The 2,772-nt window shown below is 45.8% G+C and overlaps 1 protein-coding gene across 1 annotated transcript; it reads right to left on the bottom strand.

Annotated features, from left to right (window-relative positions):
* Positions 1-1,070: 1,070 nt before the first annotated feature.
* Positions 1,071-2,766, bottom strand: LOC108679185 (the record flags this gene model as incomplete). The annotated part of the gene is made up of 2 exons (XM_018167785.1): positions 2,594-2,766; positions 1,071-2,068 (listed from the first exon to the last, which is right to left on the bottom strand). A coding segment is annotated over exon 2 (960 nt), but the record flags the coding sequence as incomplete, so codon positions are not given.
* Between the last annotated feature and the right edge of the window lie 6 nt (positions 2,767-2,772).

The following is a 2,772-nucleotide window of genomic DNA, read 5'->3' on the forward strand; positions in this document are numbered from 1 at the left end:
CCTTTAAAGAGACGTCATTAACGTAAATATTGACGTACAGCGATGGCAGTGGTACCATTGGAAAGAGCAGAATTCCAGCTTTCAGATGAGCACAAAAACCGAAAAACTCCAAAATTGAAGATGTTGGGTAGCAGGTCCCCTTAAAAACGTTACTTTAACTCACTCATAAGCTGAGGTACAATATTTCAGCTTATAAAATCTACATAAGCTGACAAACTCAACATAAGCTGATGAACTCCATATAGTCTGATAAACTCCATATAGTCTGATCTACTCCATCATTCGTCAGTTATGGAAAGATCGGGTTCGAAAGGCCGGATCCCTTGTGAATCAAGTCACGAAAAATTCAAGAATCGGCAACAGGCCATGAGCCTATTTCTTCAGTGCCGACACTTCTATTCTATTCTATATAATCTGGTCAACTCAATATAGTCTGATCAACTCCATATAGTCTGGTCAACTCAATATAGTCTGATCAACTCCATATAGTCTGGTCAACTCAATATAGTCTGATCTACTCCATATAGTCTGGTTAACTCAATATAGTCTGATCTACTCCATATAGTCTGATTAACTCAATATAGTCTGGTTTACTCAATATAGTCTAGTTAACTCAATATAGTCTGATCAACTCCATATAGTCTGGTTAACTCAATATAGCCTGATTAACTTATTATAGTCTAACTAACACATGACCAACACGCTCTCGCACTTCAACAGGCACTGCAATGAAGGTCCAGCACAGACCGGCTGAGAGCCACAAGCCGCATGCAGGAACATCGTAGTTAGGAAAATCCTTTTTTTCCATCTACCTCCGGCAGAGTTGGGAATTATATTAAAATTTTCCTCGTGTTTTCTTCCTTATGAAAGCGATCGCCGTGTCGACCAGGAAAACTGGCATCGAAAATAGCATAACTTGTTCCTTCGCCAGTCATATTGTGGATAATTTAATTATAGATCTGACAAAAATAGAAACTAGAATTTATGGAAACATGAAAAGAGAGCTATTTATTAAAGGAATTTTTATCTATTTAACGAACACGAAAATTCCTGCAGGTTTTCATACAAACTCTGGCAGCCAAGATAAAAACTTTTTTCGGACACATAAAATGGATGGAGCATTTTTTTGTANGCAGTCTGGCATCCAGCGACGGGATGAACCTCATCCGCAGTCTGGCATCCAGCGACGGGATGAACCTCATCCGCAGTCTGGCATCCAGCGACGGGATGAACCTCATCCGCAGTCTGGCATCCAGCGACGGGATGAACCTCATCCGCAGTCTGGCATCCAGCGACGGGATGAACCTCATCCGCAGTCTGGCATCCAGCGACGGGATGAACCTCATCCGCAGTCTGGCATCCAGCGACGGGATGAACCTCATCCGCAGTCTGGCATCCAGCGACGGGATGAACCTCATCCGCAGTCTGGCATCCAGCGACGGGATGAACCTCATCCGCAGTCTGGCATCCAGCGACGGGATGAACCTCATCCGCAGTCTGGCATCCAGCGACGGGATGAACCTCATCCGCAGTCTGGCATCCAGCGACGGGATGAACCTCATCCGCAGTCTGGCATCCAGCGACGGGATGAACCTCATCCGCAGTCTGGCATCCAGCGACGGGATGAACCTCATCCGCAGTCTGGCATCCAGCGACGGGATGAACCTCATCCGCAGTCTGGCATCCAGCGACGGGATGAACCTCATCCGCAGTCTGGCATCCAGCGACGGGATGAACCTCATCCGCAGTCTGGCATCCAGCGACGGGAAGAACCTCATCCGCAGTCTGGCATCCAGTGACGGGATGAACCTCATCCGCAGTCTGGCATCTAGCGACGGGATGAACCTCATCTGCAGTCTGGCATCCAGCGACGGGATGAACCTCATCTGCAGTCTGGCATCCAGCGACGGGATGAACCTCATCTGCAGTCTGGCATCTAGCGACGGGATGAACCTCATCTGCAGTCTGGCATCCAGTGACGGGATGAACCTCATCTGCAGTCTGGCATCCAGCGACGGGATGAACCTCATCCGCAGTCAACGTTGTGAGCATCACGCGGTCAGAGTGGCTGCAATGTACGAAGCGAAATACTATATTAACATATTATATCTTCTCCATGATACAGAGAACAGAATAATAAGAACGTGCGCCTCTCATGCATTGGAAGTCAAGGGATATCAAAGAAAGGTAAAATATTCTACTGCATCTTTACGAGCGCGGTTCAAGCTGTAAAACACAAATTCGGTTACCCAGAATTAATTAAAATCCCTGAACAGGTTTACATTGAAATACAGAATGATGATAATTGCTAATACGTATTTAGAACAATTTTAAGGTGAACCATAAAGTTCGTGACAAAGATCTAAACCCTACCTACCTTTAATACATTTGTACAAGTAATTTGCATTCTATTATCTGAAAATGCGGCATTAATGCAATACATTCCTCTTCTTAACAAACCATGTAAACTTGAATATACAATATCCTCATTCGGTAACGTGAAAAATCTTGTACATTCCAGTAAATTCGAAAAAATAAAACATTTCCTTATGATTTTGACAAGAGGACCACAAATAAATATTTCCTAATGCACCTTAACAAGGAGATGCGATGGCAGGGATTTACTGAAGGCGACGGCAACGGGCGTCTGTTGTCGGCCGGCGGCAGGTTTGTTCTCAACCACAACAGAGAGCCGCGGCAGGGGCAGCGTCCCACACGACAGCGGGTACAGCAGGTACTGCAGCGCCTCCTCCTGCTGGGACAGCAGCCGTA

The sequence above is a fragment of the Hyalella azteca genome, unplaced genomic scaffold (genome assembly GCF_000764305.2).
Source record: "Hyalella azteca isolate HAZT.00-mixed unplaced genomic scaffold, Hazt_2.0.2 contig6430, whole genome shotgun sequence".
NCBI classification, from domain to species: Eukaryota; Metazoa; Arthropoda; class Malacostraca; order Amphipoda; family Hyalellidae; genus Hyalella; species Hyalella azteca.